Source organism: Agelaius tricolor, unplaced genomic scaffold (assembly GCF_023055355.1).
Source record: "Agelaius tricolor isolate 1412-34295 unplaced genomic scaffold, bAgeTri1.0.p SCAF_73, whole genome shotgun sequence".
Classification (NCBI taxonomy): domain Eukaryota; kingdom Metazoa; phylum Chordata; class Aves; order Passeriformes; family Icteridae; genus Agelaius; species Agelaius tricolor.
Genome location: NW_027269333.1, coordinates 861,803 through 883,509, shown reverse-complemented (window position 1 = coordinate 883,509; position 21,707 = coordinate 861,803). Strand labels below are relative to the sequence as shown.

Below are 21,707 nucleotides of genomic sequence, written 5' to 3'. Positions count from 1 at the left end.
TCTGACGAACTGTTTAACATCTGTTTTTGAAAATCGGATTTTTTCACTCTTAAGAATGTTTAAAAGATGATAATAGACACCCTTGTGAGATACAGAAAGCCTAGCACCCATTTTGGCTCTGATTTTAAATTTGTATCTCAAATTTCAGCAACCCAGGTGGGGGGGGGAGGAGAAAAAAGCCTACAGCTGGCAGTCTGCCCACAATAGAGAGAAAGGAAAAAAAAACTTCAGCCCTCCGCGGCGGGCCTGAGAACAAAGGGCAGGGAAACACCCCCTCCCAAAGAGGGGAGAAACAAGAGAAGGGTAAAACTTACCAATCCAGCTGCAGGAGAGGGGAACGAAAAAGCCTGGGATGTTGATTTCCACCTGAAACTGACTTCTTGGGGTACTTCGAAGCTCCCAGTTTCGTCCACAGGAGAGCAACTCACTAAAACGGAGTTTTTTCTTTCCTGAGGTAGCTTGCCGGCCGAAGGCTTATCGAACAGACTGAAAGTATGTCCGAGCCCCTTTCCGTGGGCTCCTGGAATGGTCCCAGAGCCCCACGGCTGGGCGCCAAGCTGTCCCAGTCTCTCTGCAAGTCCCTCAATGTCCCTGGGCCTTACCCGGGTCGGCAGAGAGTGGGGGGGTTACCCCACCACGGCCGACTGCGGGGAGACACTCTCTGTGCCCCGAGGGTGCTGAGGGCACTCAGGCTGGTTGCCTTCGCTGCAGCAGAGACGACCGAGACGTAGGTGGAAGAGGAAAGGGGCCGACTCCCAGCAGGGGGTATTCCAAGGTTTTATTAAGGAGTCCCGAGGGAGCTCCTCTGCCTCAGGGGGTTCCTCCTGCCGAGAGCACTGGGGGATGTTCGGAGCTTACATTTAAAGGGGGGAGGAAACTAACATAGATAAAATCCTACTGACCAATAGGTATCTCTGGGGGATGGGTGCTGGGGGGATAGACATACAAAACAGCGTATGGGGCAGGACTTGGGGGGTTGACCCTTGGCCCCTGGCTAATCACTCGACAACTTGGACCGAAACTTCTAGGTAGGGGGCTGGGATGTCGAGGTGACTGGCAGAGAGCCAGGGTGGGGGTTTTGGAGATCTTATCCCAGGAAAGGGATAACACAAGTAGAGGGAAAAGGAGGGGGGGGGGGGGGGGTACAGTCTGGGATAAACCATTTGGGAAAAACATGGGGATACAAAACCAACTACTTCAAAGTATTACAAAATATAAGAACGCACTACAACACCTAGAGGAGTTAATGGGTCTAGGGCCTTTTCTTCGGACAGAAGCCCAAGCGTTAATCGGTCCTGATAAGTGTCGGGAGGCGATGCGTCTGGTGCGGTTGGCTATAGATAGGATAAAAGAGCCGGGGGGAATTCCTTCTTATATGGGAATAAAGCAAGGTAGAGATGAGTTGTTTGGAGGTTTTATAGATAAGGTAGCCAATGCTATCGAGCGAGCAGGGGTCCCTGATTTTATGAAAGGTACTTTGTTGAAACAATGCGCCCTTCAGAACAGTAATCAGGCTACAAAGAACATATTAAATACCCTAGGAGCTAATTGGTCTATAGAAGAAGCTTTAGAACGATTGGCAAATGTGCCCGTAGGGACTCAAGCAATGTTAGTAGATGCTATTAAGGAGTTAGGAGCAGGGTTACAAAAACAGGCAGAAGCATCACAAAAACAGGCAGAAGCATCACAGAGTCAGGTGTTGGCTGCTCTTGCCCCCCTACAAGCAGCGGCAACAATTACTCCACGAGCTCCATCTGCTGGCCGATTCAAATGTTACTGGTGTGGAGGTACAGGACGCACACCACGAGCTTGTCAAGCAGTTGGTGTCTGGTGCCAAAATTGTCGCTCAGATACCCACAATACCGGAGCCTGCCGACGCCGTTCGGGAAACGGGAAAGCCAGCGCGTCCATCAGCCGCTGCACCCAGACACAAGTAGCTGCTGTCAACACCTCAGCCCAGTTTCCCTTCAACCAGCCACCGCTGGGAGCCTCGGATTGGACGTGGCAGCCGCAGCAGCAGTAACCTTGATGACCACCCAACCGGAAAAGGTTCCGACTGGAATAAAGGGACCAATCATTATTGATGGATTACCTATAGGAGCTTTACTTCTGGGTTGTTCCTCGGCTACCATGATGGGATTATTTGTTTTACCTGGGGTAATAGACGCTGATTACACAGGGGAGATTTGTGTTATGGTACATACTCTTTTTCCACCTATACAAATCAAGAAAGGACAAAGGATAGCTCAATTGATTCCTTTGGAACAAATGGCTAAAAATTTACTCCCTCGTCAAACACAGTCGTGAGGGGAGCGAGGATTTGGTTCCACTGGAGGACTTACTTTATTAACAATGAACCTGAATGATCAACCAAAGCACACTGTAATAATGGAGTATTGGGGTGAAAGACAAACCTTGGAAGGATTATTAGATACTGGAGCAGACTCCAGCATTGTGAGTCCAGATTTTTGGCCTCACAACTGGCCATTGCAGCCAACCACAGTGACAGTTACCTGTCGCAGACATCTTTCATGAAAAATCCTTTCTTAGGATTTTTCCTTGTGAGAAGCTGCAGTTTCAGCAACCAAAAGTAAACAATGGTTATCTGCTGCTGTGGAATGCAACAGGTAGACCCGTGATTGGTCTCCTGTGGATGTTTGGATTTACTGACCACTCATGGCAGAGCTGGCTCTTGCTCTGTCTGAGACACAGATCTTTGTTATTCATTCTTTTCTATTCTTAGCTTAGCTAGCTTCTGAAGAAACCTTTTCCTTTCTATTGCTTTTTAGTATAGCCTTAATGTAACATATATCATAAAATAATAAATCAAGCCTTCTGATCATGGAGTCAACATTCTCGTCTCTTCTTCATCCTGAAAACCCTTGTGACCACGGTCACAATTGGTGACCCCTCGACTGAGGAGGACAATCATCACTTGGTGAGACCACCAGAGGAGCATTGCTGCACTGGGTAAACCCCGAATGTGTGGCATTGATGGTTGCTTCACAAGTGACCACAGAAGTGGATTCTAGCCAGGAGCTGAAGAACTGAAGATCCGAATTTGGACAGAGTTCACAGCAAGGCTGACCACAAAGAGAACCTTCTGAAAAGCCTCCGGGAAGATGTTCAGAAAGCTCAGCAGCACCATGCAGATAGCCAGGGAGTCCTGGACACTGTCACAAGGTACTGTTGGTTTTTCCCCTCCTAAAGATGAGGCCATTCACAGTTTGTGGCTACTAATCTGGAGGACTTCTCCCCTAGAGGATGAGGTTCCATTCTCCCCTTCAGAGGAGAAACTTATTGCCCTCTGGCAAAAATGGGGTGAAGAGGACGGAATTCTCCTGTTGGAGACAGATCTCTATGAGTTTTTTCGATGGGCAAAGCTCTTTGGGTTTTTTACGAATGTGCTATGTGCCCTCGATATGTTTGTCTGGGAGTGTATGGACTCAATTTTCCAATTCTTTTTGGGCCGTGGGTTCGGATGCCCCTCAATTTATCCAACCTTTTTGTTGCTCTTTCTAGTCTTGAAACGGAGAGCAGCTGTTTTTCCCTGGATTGCTAACTGCAAGGGGAAAGCCCCGTTCCCCCCGATTCCAGGGGAAGACCCTTTGGAGGGGGACGCTCTGCTGCTTTCCAGCCCCCCTGAACCACAGCGGGGGGGGCGAAGTTTCGCCCGCAGCCGAAGTTTTTTTTACTGCATCTTCGGAGCATGCTCAGATGGAGCCGTTTGTTCCCCCCTCCCGTTGCTCTCAGGGGGGATGGGAGTGGGCGGTGCCGCCCTGGCCAGCGCCACGAGCACTGCCCCGGCCAGCGCCGTGAGCGCCGCCTCAACCCGCCCCACGCGTGCGGGCGGTTCCCCGCGCGGCCCCTCCCGCGGCCGCCCCTGCGGGGGAGCCTGTGGGCGCTCCGGCCGTGGTTCCGCCGGCTTCCCTGCCTGCATCTGAGACCTCAGAGACACCGCTTCCCGCGGCTGCGCCGATGTTGCTGGGCAACAGCAATCCACCGCTCCCCCCAGCCGTCCCGCTGCCTTCTGCGACTGCGCCTCTGCGGCCGATGTCCGGCACAGAAGAAGCTGCCAACCCTGTGCCGCCCCCGCCGCCCCCCCAGGCGGCCCCGCTGCCCGCCCCGGCAGTTCTGCCGCCTGGGGGGACTCCGTCCTCCGTGTCTGTGTCAGAGGCTGCCCTGGAGCCGGCGGCAGCTGCAGCGGCGCCTCCTGCATCCAGCGTGACTTCCTCCCCGAGTTTTTCGGGTTGTCCCGGGGCTGCCCCTGCGGGGGGAGCTGGGACAGGGGAAGAGGGCATCAGCCTGTCCTTCTGTGGAGGAGGCATGGCCCGACAGCTGGCTGTGGGCGCAGCCTGGCTGCCTGTTTTCAAGATCAGCATTTTTGGCGGGTTGGGGGGTGTTTGGTCCGGGGTTTCCCCCTGGGGGGTGCGAATCTCTCTGCCGCCCCTCACGCGCCCCAGTGGCGAGGGGGAGGTGGGTCCCGAAAGTTCTGCCCCTGGTCCCCAGCCCAGAGGGGGTGGAGGTGGTGCCGTGAGGCAGATGGGAGGAACACCTGGTGCATTTGCATCGCAGAGGCAGAGGGCACAGCAGGAAGCGAGCATCGCTTGTCTGCTGTGGGGAAAGGACATCCCCAGACCCGAGACGAAGTTTCTCGGGACAGCTTCTGTCTTCCCATTGCTGGCATGCCTCGGTGATTTTGGGGAAAGGAAGCGTTTGGTCACCCCTTCTGCCATTGTACTGGCAGCAGGGTGAGGGTCTGTGCCAATGCAGAGCCTGCCTCGGGGGCTGGGCCTGGGCTGTCTGGCTTGGTTGCTTGGGCCAGGGCCACCTCCCAGCCTCCTGTTGGGTTTGGGGGCTTTGCTTCCCGCTTCTGGTCCTGGGCCACCTTTCTGGGGGCCAGGTCTGGGGTTCCTGATCCTTACACATGGGCCAGGGCCCCCAAGGGCCTCTCTCTGGCTCCTTTGCTGCTGCTGCTCTTTCCAACAAGACAAAAAAAAAAAAAAAAAAAAAAAAAAAAAAAAAAAAAAAAAAAAAAAAAAAAAAATTAAATTGAATTGAATAAAACAGGGTGAAAGAGCTGGCAGCAGCTGAAAGGCATTGAGGAGCCAGGGATTGGCTTCAGCCCAAGTTATTCAATAAAGGGCTGTGGCAAGACATTTCAGAAATTTTCTCGAAATTCTTTGAAGACTGTCAATGGACATTTGATAACTATTGATGGACTTTTTCTGTAGCAAGCCTGTTTCAGGACCAAAGAAACTTTCAGATATGGAAAAGAGGAACATCTTCAGACCATGGACTTTTCCTGAAACTCAGCTGCTTGGACTTGAATTTTCTTTGCATTGTTTTTGCATTTTCTTTTATTGTAAAATTGTTTTAGTGATATGATAGACTTTTATGTTCTACAGGTGCAGAAATTCCCAGTGCATTCCACAGGAGCACTTGAGTGAAGTTTGATTGGCAACAGATAACCTGTCAAGTGTTTGTCTTTTTCTTCGGCATGAGTACAGCAGAGAAAATTACAAACACTTTTTCCTTTTAATTTAACTAAATAAAAAAAGGTGACATGTCGCAGACATCTTTCATGAAAAATCCTTTCTTAGGATTTTTCCTTGTGAGAAGCTGCAGTTTCAGCAACCAAAGTAAACAATGGTTATCTGCTGCTGTGGAATGCAACAGGTAGACCCTGTGATTGGTCTCCTGTGGGTGTTTGGATTTCTTGACCACTCATGGCAGAGCTGGCTCTTGCTCTGTCTGAGACACAGATCCTTGTTTTTCATTCTTTTCTATTCTTAGCTTAGCTAGCTTCTGAAGAAACCTTTTCCTTTCTATTGCTTTTTAGTATAGCCTTAATGTAACATATATCATAAAATAATAAATCAAGCCTTCTGATCATGGAGTCAACATTCTCGTCTCTTCTTCATCCTGAAAACCCTTGTGACCAGAGTCACAGGTGTCTTCCCTGCATGGATCACAGGGAACATGGATCACCCGGGCTCTTTCCAACATGGGTTTTCCCATCGGGGTTGAAGCTGGAGCTGGCCACAAAGCTCCTCCTGCACTTGGGGCATTTGCAGGGCGTCTCTTACCGGTGACTCCGTTGGTGTCTTGTCAAGTTAGAGCTGCTGGTGAAGCTCTTCCCACACTGGGAACACTCGTAGGGCCTCTCCCCAGTGTGGATGCGTTGGTGCCTGATGAGGGCAGAGCTGCAGCTGAAGCCCTTCCCACACTCCCCACACTCGTAGGCCCATTCCCCAGTGTGGATCATCTGGTGGCGGATCAGGTGGGAGCTCTTCCTGAAGCTCTTCCCACACGCCAAGCACTTGTAGGGCTTCTCCCCATCGTGAAGCTGCTCATGCACCACCAGCTCTGAGCCCTGGCTGAAGCTCTGTCCACCTTCCTGGCTAAGGGTGGGTCTTTCCCTCTCAGAGCACCCTGGGCTGTGTTTGGAGCCCCTCTTCCTGTACAATCTCTGGGGATTTTCCTCCCTGTTGGATTCCTCCGCTCTGGAATCACTCAAAATGACCTCTTCCATGAGGTTCTGCTGTGGGGATTTGTCCTCCCTGGTCTCCATCCTCAGCTTCTTCCCTGGGGGAGGAAGGACAAGGAGAGGATGGGATTTGCCTCCATGCCACAGGGAAGGGGAAGGAGATCCCCCCAGTGCATTCCCAGCAGGACGGGGTTGGCAGCAGGGTTCGTCCTGCAGCCGGGGGCCGTGCTAGGCGGGGAGATGGAGCAGGAGAGAGGGGGAAAGGGGCACTGACTTCCTCCTCACCTGCCTGGGTGTCCCGGGGGTCCTTCCTCTTCCTCACACCCTTTTCGTCCATCTGGCCAAGAACTGAAGATGGGAAATTCTCTTTTAGGAGGAAAACAAAGGATGAGCACACTGGATTTTGTACTGGTTTGAAGGCAAACTTGGGGAGGGTCTAAACCAGGATTACAATTTAATAAGAAAATTTCGATCAAGGCAATGATACAGAAACGCTGCCTTAAACTGACAGAGTCAGGATATAACCTGACACCCTGCTGGTCAGGGTGGTGGCAGCAGTCCCATTAAATGGTGGCTGCAGTCCTGTTGGAGTGATGAACGTGATTCTGTCCAAGCAGTGATCCTGTAGAAGGGTCTGGTCTTCCTCTGGAAGTCCAGTGGTGGTTCTGGAGCTCTTGTCCTCTGGGAATCCAGTAGGCAAGCTGCTCCTGGTGTTGCAAGGCTCAGCTTATATGCAGGTAGGAATGCTTGGATCCTCCCCCTGGGCGGAGCATCCCACAATGGGATGATGGAATTTTATCAGTCCTGCAGCGACACTCAATGGCCCATTCACAGAAGATATCTCCCCTGGAGGGCGTTATCAGGGCTGAGTCATGGAAGAGATAAAGAACCCTGCCCCGCCTGTTTATAGCAGTTGATGAAGATGGGGATTGAAAACATGCATTTGGTTCCATCTTACACTGCAACCTGAAACAGTGGGGTAATCCCTGCTCAGGGGGTGAACACCACCCCCCTTACCCAAACTGGCTCAGGTGTAAAACCCCCACCCTGGGAAGGCCACACACACAGGGGACAATGTCACACTTGCCCTGTCCCAGGGCAGGTCTCTGTCCCTGTCACTCCCTTGCTCTCCCCCCTTTTCTCTTTCTTTCCATCTCTCTCTCTACCTCACATTTACTGTTTAATAAAATCCACCTTGGATTTTGTCTTGCTAGCACCTTAATTAAGGCAGAGGCATCTCTCTGAAAATTTTCTTATCCAGATTGCGAGATTATTTTGGCACAGTGAGTTTAGGCACTCTTCTCTGACCCCAAGTGCCTTTCACAACAGCATGGTTTCCTCCACTTAGGAGGTTGTGGCTCTTTCTGAAAGAACTCTTGGAAACTTGGACACAGTCCCTCCTTCCTCCTGTGGAACTTATGGGAGAAATGATGAGGAAAATGGCTGCTGTTGGTGGCCAGTGAAAAAGAAAATATTTTGTTGTCCTTCCTTGAAAAGTTTATTAAAATCACAGGAGGAAAGGGAGCAAATGTTACCAGCAAGACTGACAAGGTTCATCCACCCCATGGTGAGGAACACAAGGCTGCTAAAAGTCCCACAGGAAGCCCAGCTCAAGTAGCTAAATTCCCAAATAACTCCAGCCAGGGGTGTCCGGGAGGATTTTTTTGGAGAGTGTTTGGAGCCGGCAGATCCCAGACTCGAGCCCTGGATATCTCCGGGCTCCCTAAGAGGAGCTTTTTCGGAGGCAGAGGAGCCGTGATCGCCCCTCGGGAGGGTCCCGGGGGGTCCACGTGGGGATGGCCCGGTACCGACGGGGCGGGACATTGGTTTTGGGGATCCCCGTGAGAGCTGGGGCTGTGGAACGGGGGACCCCTGGGGCGGGGAGAGGGGAAGGGGCGATACCGGAGCTGGGGCACCCCTGGCAGCCCGGAGATGAGGCGGGGACGGGACCCCCTGACCCTGACAGGGGCGCGTCCTGGGGTGACTTCATGATGCTCGTACCCCATCGGTCCCTTTAGCCCAGAAATGAGTTCTGCACCTTTAAGGCTGGTTCTGAGAGCCAAGGGGAGGAGGAAGAAGCTGCAGTTTGTTTTCATACACTGCACTCACTCCTCCACATTCCAGCTCCTGGATGGACAGAGGGCGGGACAGAGTTCTCCTTTGCTTTTAGTTAGTTTTTAGCTCTCTGAGGCAGAGAAGTTCCCCCAACTGTGGTTTTTCTTTTTTCTTTGGAGTTGTTTGAACCTGCTCTAAACTGAACACCCAGAACACCACTGGCACCTCCCACCTGTGGCCCACTGGACCAGGCCTGGGCCGTGGCATTTCCAGTGCTTGAGAGGCTGATAAGAGACTGATAAGAGACTGATAAGAGAATGAGTGAGGCGAGCTACAGCCCAGAGAGGGACTTTCTGAGTTTGTCACCTCTTTTGGAGAGGCAAGAGGTTTATTGTTTAATACTGTTCATTTGTTGTGCTGGTGAATACTTTGCCTGTTAAATAAACAGTTTTTTCCCCTTTCCTCCATGGAAATCTTTTCCCAATCCAGTTGGGGGAGGGGCTTCTTAAATCTGCTTTCTAGAGGAAACTCTTTTGGAGATTTTCTCCCAAATTTGCCCCATACAAGGCCAGGGTGGTGGGAAGAGGGGGGACCTCCAAGTGGCTGAACTGGGGTGAGGCTGGAGAAGGGGACCCCAAAACCCCCCAGCATCCCTAAGCAGGACCCTGGAGAGGGGGGATCACCAGGACCCTTGAGGATCCCCAGCAGCCCTGAGACAGGGGACCACCAGAACCGCAGAGGGATGAGACTGGACATGGGACACTCCTGGTGCCTTTTTTTGATTCACTCTTCATTTTTGAAGGTTTTTATGGACATCAGGTGACTTCCAGAGATGGACTTGGGTAGGAGGAATCCCCAGCACAAGGCATTAACACCTTGTTTTTCCCCAAACCAGGATTTTCCCCAAAACATCCCGCAGTAACATGCCCACTGTCCTGCTCTGGGTGAGCTCACTCCCAAACCTGACCCTGATCCTGATCTCAATCTCACTCCATGTTCAGACACACTCACAGTTCTGAATTTAATCTCATCCCAGCCCCACACTCATCTAGACCCAGACCCAATCCCAACCCCAGCCCTAAAGCCAATCCCATGTCTAGCCTTAACCCCAATCCCAGCTCTAATCCAAATCTCAGCCCCAACTCCAAGCTCAGCCCCAATTCCAGCCCCTTCCTAAATCCTCAGCCCCAAACCAAATCCCAGGTTCAGCTTTTCTGGGGTTTTGGGGGTGTCTCTGTCCCTGTGACCCCGATGATGTTTGGGTGGGGTCACAGCAGGGCTGAGAGGGACAGAGACCCCCCGGCCTTGCCAGGGGTGAGAAGGTGGCAGAGCCCCCCCAGCCCCGAGCAGCCTCAGCGGTGAGAGGGACACAGAGCCCCTGGTGCCCAGCCCTGCACAGGCATTGCCTGAGGCCAGAGGGATGGAGACCCCCGGAGCATGCCCCAGGGCCAGGGGACAGAGAGCCCCAAGCATGCCCTGGGCTGAGAGGGACAGAGACTGCCCCAAGCACCCCCTGGCACAGGGGTGAGAGGGAGGGAGACCCCCAGGCATTCCCTGGGGTGAGAATGATGGAGACCCCTGGGGAATGGCCTGGGGTGACAGGGACAGGGACACCCCTGGGGAATGGCCTGGGGTGACAGGGATGGGGACAAACCCTCCCAAGATGCTCCCAAGCATCCCCAAGGGCGAGTGGCACAGAGACCCCTTGAGCATACCCTGGGAACCGGACAAAGTGAAGTTGTTTCTTGACAAAAATCAAACTTCAGCCTACAGAAAATGCCTTGAATTTGCTCTTCCCACAAGTAACTCGTGGTGAAAACGCAAACAAATGCAAAATTTAATAAACTGACAGTAGAAGCAATTCTGTGGCAATTCCAAAATCCATTGGTCCTGCAGAGCTCCAGCTCAGCTGCTGGCACATTCTGATAAAAGAAAAGTGGAAATTTGGCCCAATACATTGCGATACCTCTTTTATGAAAAGATTATGAAAAGGAAGGGAAAGCTCTGTGCAGGTGTCACAAAGGTGACAGGGACAAAGAAAAAAATTATCCTTAGATTTGGCAAAGTCCCCAGCCTGTGAAAGAGAAACGGGGGCACAGCCACAGAGTGACAGGGACAGAGACCTCCCCTGGGACAGGGCAAGTGTGACATTGTCCCCTGTGTGTGTGGCCTTCCCAGGGTGGGGGTTTTACACCTGAGCCAGTTTGGGTAAGGGGGGTGGTGTTCACCCCCTGAGCAGGGATTACCCCACTGTTTCAGGTTGCAGTGTAAGATGGAACCAAATGCATGTTTTCAATCCCCATCTTCATCAACTGCTATAAACAGGCGGGGCAGGGTTCTTTATCTCTTCCATGACTCAGCCCTGATAACGCCCTCCAGGGGAGATATCTTCTGTGAATGGGCCATTGAGTGTCGCTGCAGGACTGATAAAATTCCATCATCCCATTGTGGGATGCTCCGCCCAGGGGGAGGATCCAAGCATTCCTACCTGCATATAAGCTGAGCCTTGCAACACCAGGAGCAGCTTGCCTACTGGATTCCCAGAGGACAAGAGCTCCAGAACCACCACTGGACTTCCAGAGGAAGACCAGACCCTTCTACAGGATCACTGCTTGGACAGAATCACGTTCATCACTCCAACAGGACTGCAGCCACCATTTAATGGGACTGCTGCCACCACCCTGACCAGCAGGGTGTCAGGTTATATCCTGACTCTGTCAGTTTAAGGCAGTGTTTCTGTATCATTGCCTTGATCGAAATTTTCTTATTAAATTGTAATTCTGACTTAGACTCTCCCCCATGTTTCCCTTAAATCCTGTACAAAAGACAATGTGTGCTCCCTTTGTTTGGTTCCCAGAACAGGATTTCCCATTCCCAAACCTTGACTCCATGAAGGAGGAGGCTGTGAGGAACAGGAAGGAGCCCTGGGATACACAGGCAGGTGAGGAGGAAGTCAGTGCCCCTTTCCCCCTCTCTCCTGCTCCATCTCCCAGCCTAGCACGGCCCCCGGCTGCAAGACAACCCTGCTGCCAACCCCGTCCTGCCGGGGATGCACTGGGGGGATCTCCTTCCCCTTCCCTGTGGCATGGAGGCAAATCTTATCCTCTCCTTGTCCTTCCTCCCCCAGGGTAGAAGCTGAGGATGGAGACCAGGGAGGACAAATCCCCACAGCAGAACCTCATGGAAGAGGTCATTTTGAGTGGCTCCGTGCTGCAGAATTCCATCAGGGAGGACAAGTACCAGAGATCCCAGAAGGGGCTCCAAACACAGCCCAGGGTGTTCTGAGGAGGAAAGACCCACCCTGAGCCAGGAAGGTGGACAGAGCTTCAGCCAGAGCTCAGAGCTGGTGGTCCCTGAGCAGCTTCATGATGGGGAGAAGCCCTACAAGTGCTTGGAGTGTGGGAAGAGCTTCAGGCAGAGCAGCACCCTGATCCGCCACCAGATGATCCACACTGGGGAATGGGCCTACGAGTGTGGGGAGTGTGGGAAGGGCTTCAGCTGCAGCTCTGCCCTCATCAGGCACCAACGCATCCACACTGGGGAGAGGCCCTACGAGTGTCCCAAGTATCAGAAGAGGTTTCGGACCAGCTCTGATCTCCTCTGCCACCAGCGGATTCACACCGAGGAGAGGCCCTTCCGCTGCCCTGACTGTGGGAAGGGCTTCAAGCACAACTGCAATCTCGTCACCCACCGGCGCATCCACACTGGGGAGAGGCCCTACAAGTGTTCCCAGTGTGGGAAGAGCTTCACCACCAGCTCTCACTTGACAAGACACCAACGGAGGCACCAGTAAGAGAAGCCCTGCCAATGCCCCAATTTCAGGAGGAGCTTCGTTCACTGCTCCAAATTCATCCTCCATTGGAGGCCCCACGTTGGGAAGAGCCCGGGTGATCCATGTTCCCTGTGATCCATGTGGGGAAGACACCTGTCCCTTTTCCTGCCCCTCCCAGTGACATGACGGGGGATGGAACAACATGAGGGTCTGGCCATGGCCCTGTCATTACATTCACTCCCACCTCAGGTCATTGCCAGGGGTAGAAAAGGGACTCTCTCTCTCTCTCTCTCTCTCACCCCTGAGGAGAAGGGTGTCCTTTCCAGACAGGGGAAATTGTGGCCGGGCAGATGCAGTGAGTTGTGTTTTAAATTTCCCTGTAAACAGTTTTATTTGTCCCTTCTGTTATCAATATTGGTTCTGTTCCATTTGTTCCTTATCCCGTTGCTGTTCCCAATAAATTGTTCTTATCCCGGCCCGGCATCTTTGCCTTTTGTGCTTTCCATGGCAGGCGGGAGGGCAGCGATGGCAGCGTGGTTTTAGCGGGAGCAGGAAATTGGGGAATCCCATTCCTGAAGCCCAGCCCATGGAAACCGAGCATCCCAGCTGGTGCCAGCCCTGGTGGCCGTGGCAGCAGCCTTGGGAGCGGGTCCCTGGCTGGGGCTGTGGGAACCTCTTCCCTCTGGTGCCCAGGGACAGGAGTGGAGGGAACGGCTGCAGCTGAGCCGGGGCAGGCTCAGGTTGGATGTCAGGAAAAGGTTTTTGCCCAGAGGCTGCTGGGGCCCTGGCCAGGCTCCCCAGGGCAGGGTCCCAGCTCCAGGGCTCTCTGAGCTGCAGCAGCGTTTGGCCAGCACTGCCAGGCCCAGGCTGGCATTGTTGGGGTGTCCTGTGCAGGGCCAGCAGTTGGACTGGAGGATCCTGATGGGTCCCTCCCAGCTCCGCCAATTCTATGCTTCTGGGATCCCATGAACCTGGGGATGGGACTGGAAATGGTTGCCATGGCAATGGGCTTTGGCTCCAGGCCTGAGCTGGTGTCCATGGCAACCACCCCTTGGATGGGGTCTCCATGGAGCTGCCAAGGGACTGAGCATAGCAACAGGGGGCTGGTGATGGTTGCCATGGAAACTGAGCATAGCAACAGGGGGCTGGTGATGGTTGCCTGCTAAGGATCAGATTTGCCACAGGCCCTCACAGGGGCTCCATGGGATCTTTCCAAGAGTCTCCAGGCTGTTCCAGAGCTGGAATGTCACAGGCACAGACAGGGGCTCCATGGAGACCTCCCAGGGCTTTCTGGGGATGGAAAAGAGCCCTGTGGTCAGAGGCAATCACAGCCATTCCATGGTGACATCCCAGGGAACCTTGGTCTGCAAAGGCACCCATCTGTCACAGGCACTCACGGGGGCTCCACGGTGACATCCCAGGAGTCCCCAGGCTGCCAAAGAGCCGGGATGGCCCAGACACTCACAGGGGTTCCTGTCATGGCCACAGTGGGAGCTTCAGGCCAAGTTATTAGAGAAGCTCCTGTTGGGTCACAAGGTGCAGAAAAGGATCCCCAATAGCCCCCCACAGATCCCCAAATGTCACCATTGAATCAGTGTTCTGTGCTTTCTGTCCAATGGAAAACAACCATCCTTATCCTCCAGGTGTCCATGTCTGAAATGGGGGTTCCACTTCTAAAATTCTGTATATCCAAGGGTTGCTCCCAGGCACAATCTGCCAATACCATCAAGTCTGGCTGGCCTTGGCCTCTGGTGGGTGCCCCTGCAACACTGGGGCTGGGTTCTTCCCTTCCCATGGAGATCACTGGGACACTGTGGGGACCTCATGGAACCAAGGGGATCATTGTGGCACCACTGGAGCCCATGGAACCAAGGGGCCATGGTGACACAGCGGGGCTTCATGGAACCCAGAGACCATTATGGCTCTGTGGGGCCTTATGGAACCATGGAGACCATTGGGACCCTTCAGGGCCTGGTGTCACCAAGGGGGCATTATGGCACCTCAGGTCCTCAGGGAAGCGAGGGACCATTGGGACACTGTGGGGCCCCACGGAACCGTGGGAAGATGGAACAGGCCTGGCTGGTTTGGCCTCCCAGGTGTCCCCTGAGAGGTCTGGCTGATATTGGAATGTCAAGGGCTGCCTCTCATCAGCTCCTGGAAAACTGGGGCTCCGTCCTTTTCTTGCTATGGAAAACAACCGTCCCCCTTTTCAGATGCCCATTGCCAAAATTGGAACTCTCCCTAAAATAATTCCTATATGCAAGGATATCACTCAGAACAAAATCCTGCTTGCCCTGGCTGGCCTTGGCCTCTGGTGGCCATTTCTCATCTACCCCTGAAACACTGGGGCTCTGTTCCCTCCTTCCTATGGAAAAGAACTGGCTTTCATGTCCAGGGACCATGGCCAAAATTAGAATTTGGCCTCTCAATTCTGTATATCCAAGGACTGATCCCAGACAAAAGTAGCCAGGACAGACAGGTCAGGCTGGCCCTGTCCTCTGGTGATTTTCTTAGACACTGAGCTGAATGTTTTCATTTGAAAACACCTTGTGTAGGGCCCAGAGATCTCCCAAGGAGGGGTTTTGAGGTCTTGGGCACATGAGCACTACATATGGACAGAGGAGCTCTGTGCTCTGTGCAGTTGTGGTGGTTTTGCATCACTGAAGTGATGTTCTAAGAGAAGCTGCTAGGAGTTTCCTCCATGTCTGACAAAAGACCAATCATTAATTAACTTTGAGAAATGACAATCTGTTAAACCATGAAGGAAACTGTACACGCCTCTGTGAAGACACATGTTAAAGACGGGAAAGCCTGGGAGGGTCCCTTTCCCTTCTGTCTGGCACAGAGGTAACAAGGTTGACCCGGCCCCATCTCAGCCAGGCCGGGCCGGGCGGCTCCTGCCGTGGGGCCAGGCCCCTTCCCAGGGACCCCGCCAGGCCCCATCGGCTGCCGGGCAGGGCAGGGGAGGCCGCGGGGCCGAGGCCGGGCCGGGCCATGGCTGCAGTTGGGAACATCTGGGCACTGCTGAGCCCTGCCCCGCCGCCAGCCCGGGCCCGGCCAGGATCCGCCGGGCCCCAGGAGCAGCCCCGGGCCGGGCCGGCTCGGCCAAGATTCTGCCACCCTTGGGGCTCAGCCGCAAGCCCCGGGCAGGGGCAGGAGAGGCCATCAGCCCCCAGCCGTGCTGCTGCTGTGCTCTGGCCTGGCTGCTGAGATCCTGGCCCTGCCCCAGCGCGGCCCTGCCTGACACAGCCCCAGCGCAGCCGCTACAGAAACCTCCATTGTAAAACAGCACTGAGCCCGACCGGGGTCACGGAACCATCTGCAGGCCCCGGGTGAGATATGAACTCTTTCAGTGCTTCCATCCTCCCTCCAGTGAGAGAAAAGGACAAAGTGCAGGCACACAGAGGAGCAACATGAAGACACCGAGGTCAGTGAAGGGGAAGTTGAGTCCCCGATGGGAGGGATGAGGAGGTGCGTTGATCTTGGGGCTAAAATCTTCTTGTTAAACTATGGAGAAGGATGGAATTGATACATCAGACTCTCTGTTTACCTATATTGCATTGAAATCTATGGGGAGATGAGTTGTTCAGCAAAGACCTACATGCTAAAGTTAGCAAATGTTGAAGTAGCTCTGATCCCATGAGAAGTTTGAACAGAAAAATAGAGAAGAGTGATGAGACTCTGTGCCCTCATGGAGAGAAGAAGAAGATCTCTGTTCGTAGAGATGAAGATGATTTCAGAAATAGATGAAGAGAATCTTTGCTCTTCAACAGCTCATCTTTAAACTCATACCCCATAGGTTGACATGGTCCATAAACACAGCTGTGGGAAAAGCTGTGAAATGGGAGGGACTTCACAATTGCAGATTTTCCGGGCAGCTGCTAATCGTGGAAATTGAGAGGCACGAGAGGACTGTTCTCTTATGGAGAAGTCTCCATAGCATGAAAGAGAGACTCCTCTCCCTAAGTGAACTGAAGAAAGACTTTTCTAGATGGTGTAAACTGACTGAAAATTTGAGGTTTTGTCTCCTTGCATTGTCAGTAAGAAAGAAAAGGTTGTAGGGAGAGGAGAAGTGTTCAGGCTTTTATTACTCTTTCTTCTATTTACTGGTAATAAACTTTTCTATATACCCTTTTAAAATTTTGAGCCTACTTTGCCCTTCTCCTAATCCTGTCTCACAGCAGGAAATGAGTAAATATATTCCAGGGAGTGCAATGATAATTAGCCAACACTGATCCCACTGAACTAATAGATGAATTGGCTGAGAAATCTCAAATTAGCAAACCAAAATCACTCCAGATACATTCCTGATAAACTTCATTAGAGCAGAGGGAAATCAAGGCAGAGCCATGGTTTGTCAGGACTTGCTGCATCCTGATGAGCCCTGTGGTGCATTTGGAGCTGAGCCCTTGAACCTCAGGGCCTGAGGGGAGATTGCACAAACCTTTCCAGGAGTCAAAGTCAGAAGAAAACCCCAAAGTGTCTCAAAGCATGAATGGGTCCAACTGAGGTCCGTCCCCAACACAGGCTGCTCATGGACTCCTTAGAGGAGACAATTGGAGGCCAGGATTGACCAAAAACCTCTGAGAGTCTCAATGTGGAAAGGAAATTCCAAACTACCTTAAAAAATTTGAGAAGCTCAAAGCATTACTGAGCAGCACTGAGTGTCAGCACAAAGCTCTCAAGGGACTCATTAAAGCAGATAATTGGGGCCATGATTGCACAAACCTCTCACAGAGTCTGTATCAAAAGGGAAACACCAAGTACCTTCAAATAACTGAAGTACCCTGAAGCATTAATGAGCCCCACTGAGTGTTGTTACTGACAAAGCCTCTCCAGGGACTAATTACAGCAGATAATTGGAGGCCATGATTGCACAAACCTCTCAGAGACTCCAAGGCAAAAGCCAAACCCAAAGTCCTTTGAAAAACCTGCAGTCCCTGCAGGGAGCATGAAGGAGCCCCCAGGGCCATTGCTGAGCAAGGCTCCCCAGGGACTCCTTGCAGCAGATCCTTGAGGCCACTGGGATGTGGGCTAGGGGGAGATGCTGAGGGCAGCACAAGGGGCTGACAGTGCCCAGCCTGGCTGGGGCTGGGCCAGGAGGCCCCAGGGCCTCAGGACAAGGTGTCTCCTCCCAGCCCGTGGTGGCACAGACCCTGCTGTGCCCCAGGGCACCAAGACTTGGCTTCTCCTTGTCCCCACCTGTCATCACTGCCTGCAGTTCTCTGCTCTGCCTGAGGCCTGGGGACACTTGCTCAGTCGTGTCCCTCAGTGGGACCCATTAAAAGTCCAAGAAAGTTTTGAGTTGGATTCTGCCTTGGAGTTCTGGAGAGGTTTCTTCAGCTGCCTCTCAGGGACTGATGTTCAGGGCCTGAGCACAAAGCCCCAGAGGCTGATTAAAGTCCTTGTGCTGTGTCTGTGCTGCTGAGCTGGGCTGGGCTCCTGGCCCAGAGGCAGCTCCTGGTCACCAAGAAGAGCTTCAAAAGCATATTTCTCTGGATGAGCAGCTCTTCTGCCAGCCCAGCAGGGCTGGGGCACTGCCTGCAGCCAGCCCAGGCACAGCACAGAGGCACAGAGAGCTTCAATCAGGCAGGGCTGGGAAGGGGCTGAGAAGTGCCTGGGGCACAATCACTGCCAGCCCTTGGCACAGGAACCTCTGGCTGCAGGACAATGCAGCTGCAGCTCCTGCAGCCATCTCCTCCAGCTGGAACATCCCAATGCCTACAGACCCTGTGAGTACAAGTCTGAGTATTTCTGGGGCAGGGGAGGTGAAATGAAGCTCTGACATACTGAGGGCTTCTGATCAGACATAGAATATTTCCAAGGCTGGGATTTTATTGAAAAATGGGAAATTTCCAAAAACTTTTGTGTTCCGTTTTGTATTTTTGGAGAATGGAAGGGAGAGGGGATAAATATAAAAGAATTATATGAATATCTATTTATGAATTTTGACAAGTGCTTGAGACATCCAAACTGTTCCTTTTAGTGACCAATAGGTTCACAGGAGATCCCTAATGTGCTTTCAGCCACTCTGCCCATGGACAGCAGCAGCATCACCTTTGCTGGAGCCATCAGGCTCAGTCTGAGCTGTCCTTTCTCCAAGCTGCAAACAGAACCTGTCCCCAGGCAGTGCCCTGCAAACAGGCAGGGTTCTGTAGGGCCAAGGAGAGTGCACAGAGATTTGGGCTCTGTGAGTGCTGGCAGGGAGAGATCAGGCACAGGGAAACACCTGCAGGAGGAAAATCTGCAGGAGGCAGAGAGAAGATCAGGCAATGAGAGAAAACAAACCCCAGCAATGCTGTGGCAGGGAGAGTTTAGAGATGCCCACAGGATCCCCTGCAGTGCAGCCCCTCCCTCTGAACAAGCCCCCTCCCTCCTGTGCCCCAGCCAAGCCTCTGCCCTCAGGCCCGGGGCTCCAAGGCATGCAGCCCCTCCTGTGCAGGCAGAGCTGCAGCAGAGCCGTGGGGCAGCTCTGCAGCCCCGGGCCCAGTTCCCTCTGCAGAGCACAGGGCTGGGAGCAGCTGCCCGGCCCTGGGGGCTCTGGCAGGGGGCACAGCTGGCTCAGGGTGACGCTGTCCCCAGTGCCCGGCTCTGGGCAATGCTGTCAGTGCAGCCAGGGAAGGAGCTGCATCTCCCTTCATCCAATGCCATCAGAAGGACACTTGGAAGTGTCCCTGAGATTTCAGTCCAAGCTGGGAGCTCCAATCCAGGGTGCAAACCTGTCCTAGAGCATCTCTGAGTTATAAGATTGGTGGGCAAAGGCAGAGGTGTTGTGACACTGAAAATGCTGCTGGGTTGGGGAAATGAGCAACGTGAGTCCTTGGCTACAAATGTGGAGTTGGGCTGTGGTGGAAACATCTGCTCTAAGCAGTACCGGGGGAATTTTAAAGGGAAACATGGGGAGGTGATCACCCTCCAAACTGACACAGAAATTCTGAACAGGTCAGAATGACAGAAAATGTCCACTAGCTCTCCACTTATCACTTTGCCTCTCAGTATGTGCTCTGTATTCCCTAAGGGCAGCAGAAATGCTGAGGGTTTCTGATATTCAAGTACACCAGCAGAGGTATGGGGAAGCTTTTAAAGAAAACACCAGAACTCTTAAAAACAGAAGTGTATCTGTGTGTGTTCCAGGGTAGGTGTATGGGAAAAGGCTTTGATTTTGTTTACAGGTATCTCCTCTAACTCTTCCTGTCCTTTCTCCGTGAACAGGTGCCCTTGTGCAGCCCCAGCAAAAGTCCAACAGCAGCTGCATCAGGCACTTCCTCCTGCTGGCATTGGCAGACACGCGGCAGCTGAAGCTCCTGCACTTCTGCCTCTTGCTGGGCATCTCCCTGGTTGCCCTCTGGGGCAACGGCCTCATCATCAGCGCCGTAGCCTGCGGCCACCACCTGCACATGCCCATGTTCTTCTTCCTGCTCAACCTGGCCCTCAGCAACCTGGGCTCCATCTGCACCACTGTCCCCAAAGCCATGCACAATTCCCTCTGGGACACCAGCAACATCTCTTATGCAGGATGTGCAGCACAAGTATTTTTCTTTGTTTTCTGTGCTACAGCAGAGTATTTCCTCCTGACCATCATGTGCTACGACCGCTACGTGTCCATCTGCAAACCCCTGCACTACGGGACCCTCCTGGGCAGCAGAGCATGTGCCCACATGGCAGCAGCTGCCTGGGCCAGTGCCTTTCTCTATTCACTGCTGCACACAGCCAATACATTTTCCCTGCCCCTGTGCCATGGCAATGCCCTGGGCCAGTTCTTCTGTGAAATCCCACAGATCCTCAAGCTCTCCTGCTCACACTCAAACCTCAGGAAATTTGGACTTGTTGTGTTTTCCATCTGCTTAGCACTTGGTTGTTTTGTGTTCATTGTTTTCTCCTATGTGCAGATCTTCAGGGCTGTGCTGAGGATCCCCTCTGAGCAGGGACAGCACAAAACCTTTTCCACCTGCCTCCCTCACCTGGCTGTGGTCTCCCTGTTCCTCAGCACTGTAATGTTTGCCTACCTGAAGCCCCCCTCCATGTCCTCCCCATCCCTGGATGTGGCCCTGTCAGTTCTGTACTCAGTGCTACCTCCAGCCCTGAACCCCCTCATCTACAGCCTGAGGAACCAGGAGCTCAAGGCTGCAGTGTGGAGACTGACGACTGGATGCTTTCAGAAACATTAAACTGCTGACCAATTTTTGCAAATCATTTCTCATAAAATCATCTGTGATACTTCTTGTTGCTTTCATTGTGGAGGTTCTTTCCCTCTGTTTTATTTTTAATATTGTCCACAAAGAATTGTCATTATTTGTGCCATTGGTCATTTTGTTTCTCTCCACCTTCCCTGTGCCCACAGACTGTGAATATGAGGGGCTGCGCTCTTGGTGGCTTTAAATGAACTAAAGGATCTCCCAGCAGAGTTTTCTGCAGAGATGTCCTTTTGTTGCCTTCTCTGGAGCTGCAGCAGCCATGTCTGTGTGCAGAGCTGGGGCAGATCAGTGCTGGCCCAGCAGCTGTGCCCAGCAGCAGCAGCAGCACTTGGTGTTGCCAGTGCTTGCTGCCGTGGCCCTGCCCCGCTGCCCTGGTGGCCCTGGTGTTGCTGCAGGGCCTGAGTGCTCTCAGGGCCGGGCACAGACCTGGGGGTGGCAGTGCCAGGGCTGCAGCAGGGACAGGCCATGGGCACTGCTGGGGCAGCGCTGACACCTCAGGCCAGGCCCTGGGGCCTCCAGTCTCCTTGCCCAGGCTCTCTCAAGAACACGGCCAGGCCAATGCTCAGCACAGAAACCCCCGTGAGCAGCCCCAGGCTGGCCGTGGGCAGGCTGGGGGCAAACAGCATGGCTGGGGCTCTGCAAGGGCCCTGGGGCAGATGGGAAGGAGCAGCAGAGCAGGGGCTGATCCATGCCCAGTGCGCTGCACAGCCCAGGGCAGCGTCCCAGAGTGTCCTCATGCAGCTGCCAACAACATCCCCCCTCTGCAGCCCTGGCCTCTCCCCCAGCTCACACAGGTGCAGGCACAGACACGGCAGCACTGCCTCAGCAGCCCCTGTTTGCATCGCACACAGCAGGGGGAGCACCCCCATGCTGTTGCTGTGGGGACATGAACCTGAGGGAGCACAAATGCCATCAGCCCCTGGGGCCAGCAAGGGCTGGGGGACACCAGGGAAACCACTCAGCTTTGTCCTGGCCTCGGCAGTCAGCCAGAAAGTTTGTTCCCATCAGCTGGGAGTTTCCTGTCCCACTGCAGACGCTGTTGCTCAGAGCCAGGGCTGCCTGGCAGCCACCCCCAAACTGCCCTGACCATTTCCTTTGCTTCACCTTTGCTTTCTTTACTCATCTGGTACAAATTTCTTCCTCTTGCCCAGCCCTGTTCCCTGCCCTGCAAACAGCCCATCCCTGTTTGCCCTTT

General features: G+C 53.3%; 2 protein-coding genes across 2 annotated transcripts in view; both read left to right on the top strand.

Annotated features, from left to right (window-relative positions):
* Positions 1 to 11,966: 11,966 nt before the first annotated feature.
* Positions 11,967 to 21,707, top strand: part of LOC139585337 (zinc finger and SCAN domain-containing protein 2-like) — a gene marked incomplete at its 5' end in the record, with an annotated part of 100,181 nt that continues 90,440 nt past the window's right edge. The window contains one exon of the mRNA XM_071418022.1: positions 11,967 to 12,279. Coding sequence (XP_071274123.1) covers positions 11,967 to 12,279 — 313 coding nt within the window. The remainder of the gene's footprint in view (positions 12,280 to 21,707) is intronic.
* Positions 19,386 to 20,413, top strand: LOC139585327 (olfactory receptor 14J1-like; the record flags this gene model as incomplete). Its single annotated transcript, XM_071418013.1, has 3 exons — positions 19,386 to 19,452; positions 19,530 to 19,690; positions 19,928 to 20,413. Coding segments are annotated over exons 1-3 (714 nt in total), but the record flags the coding sequence as incomplete, so codon positions are not given.